General features: G+C 50.8%; 1 protein-coding gene across 1 annotated transcript in view; it reads left to right on the plus strand.

Moving 5' to 3' along the window:
• Positions 1 to 399: 399 nt before the first annotated feature.
• The window catches only part of LOC119408613 (kelch-like protein 3), a 52,699-nt gene continuing 52,181 nt past the window's right edge, over positions 400 to 917 (plus strand). The window contains exon 1 of the mRNA XM_037675459.1: positions 400 to 438. Coding sequence (XP_037531387.1) covers positions 419 to 438 — 20 coding nt within the window. The 5' untranslated portion in view covers positions 400 to 418. The remainder of the gene's footprint in view (positions 439 to 917) is intronic.

A 917-nucleotide genomic window follows, 5' to 3' on the forward strand; every position in this document is an offset into this window, starting at 1 on the left:
CCAAAGTGCTGTCCCTCCTCTGGACATGTCCAAAGTGCTGTCCCTCCACCACTTGACCTCTCGAAGTGGTTTCAAACATCTGGTAAGTTCCTGCAAAACCCAACGCAGACATGTTCCTGTTTTTCGGTTTCTACAGATTTACAACGTAGCTGTTTTTTTTTTAACATTTTATTTTAAATGCCATTTTATTTTCACTTGTTATTCTCCATCTGTACGCATCCTTTATGATTGTTGCCATCACTCTGTTAAACCAGGCCTCAGTGGGACTAAGCTGTAGAAATAAAGCTGGAACATGTTACTGACGCTTTAACAAAAGCCTCTGGACGAGGATCTGCAGTTCGAGGCGGAGTGATCCATCTCTCTTTACTACAAGATCTTGGTGCGCGCGCTCGGTCGCTCGCTGTTGTGACTCCTGAGGATGGACGGCGTCTCGTTAGGGTGAGTTGAGTCCACGGCGCGTTTTGTCCCGCTTCTCTCCACAGCTGTCACTCGGTGCGTGTCCAGGTGCTGGCCGACACCTGAGCCCGGCGGCCTCCGGCGGCCTCCGGCTCCGACAGCTCGGCTGCAGGAAGCCGCTCGAAGCTAGCCCAGTTAGCCTCTGTTAGCATCGGTGGACTTCCCGAACAGAACCGGCGCTGTGGCGGTTCCTGACATGAAGAGTTTGTCCCAGAAGCACTCAGCGGAGCCTCAACCTACATTTACAGATAAAAAGTCTTTTTGACAAATCTCAGGCGCAAACACGGACCGTTCAGGAGAGCTGCACGTGACGTCATATCCGAAACATCTTCCTGTCGTGTGGGACAACTGAGGACATGTCATTTTAATGAGGACAACCACGGAGACACTGAGGGACATGTTAATGAGGACAACCACTGAGGGACATGTTAATGAGGACAACCACTGAGACACTGAGGGAC

This window comes from Nematolebias whitei, chromosome 4 (assembly GCF_014905685.2).
Source record: "Nematolebias whitei isolate Nwh7 chromosome 4, NemWhi1, whole genome shotgun sequence".
NCBI lineage: Eukaryota > Metazoa > Chordata > Actinopteri > Cyprinodontiformes > Rivulidae > Nematolebias > Nematolebias whitei.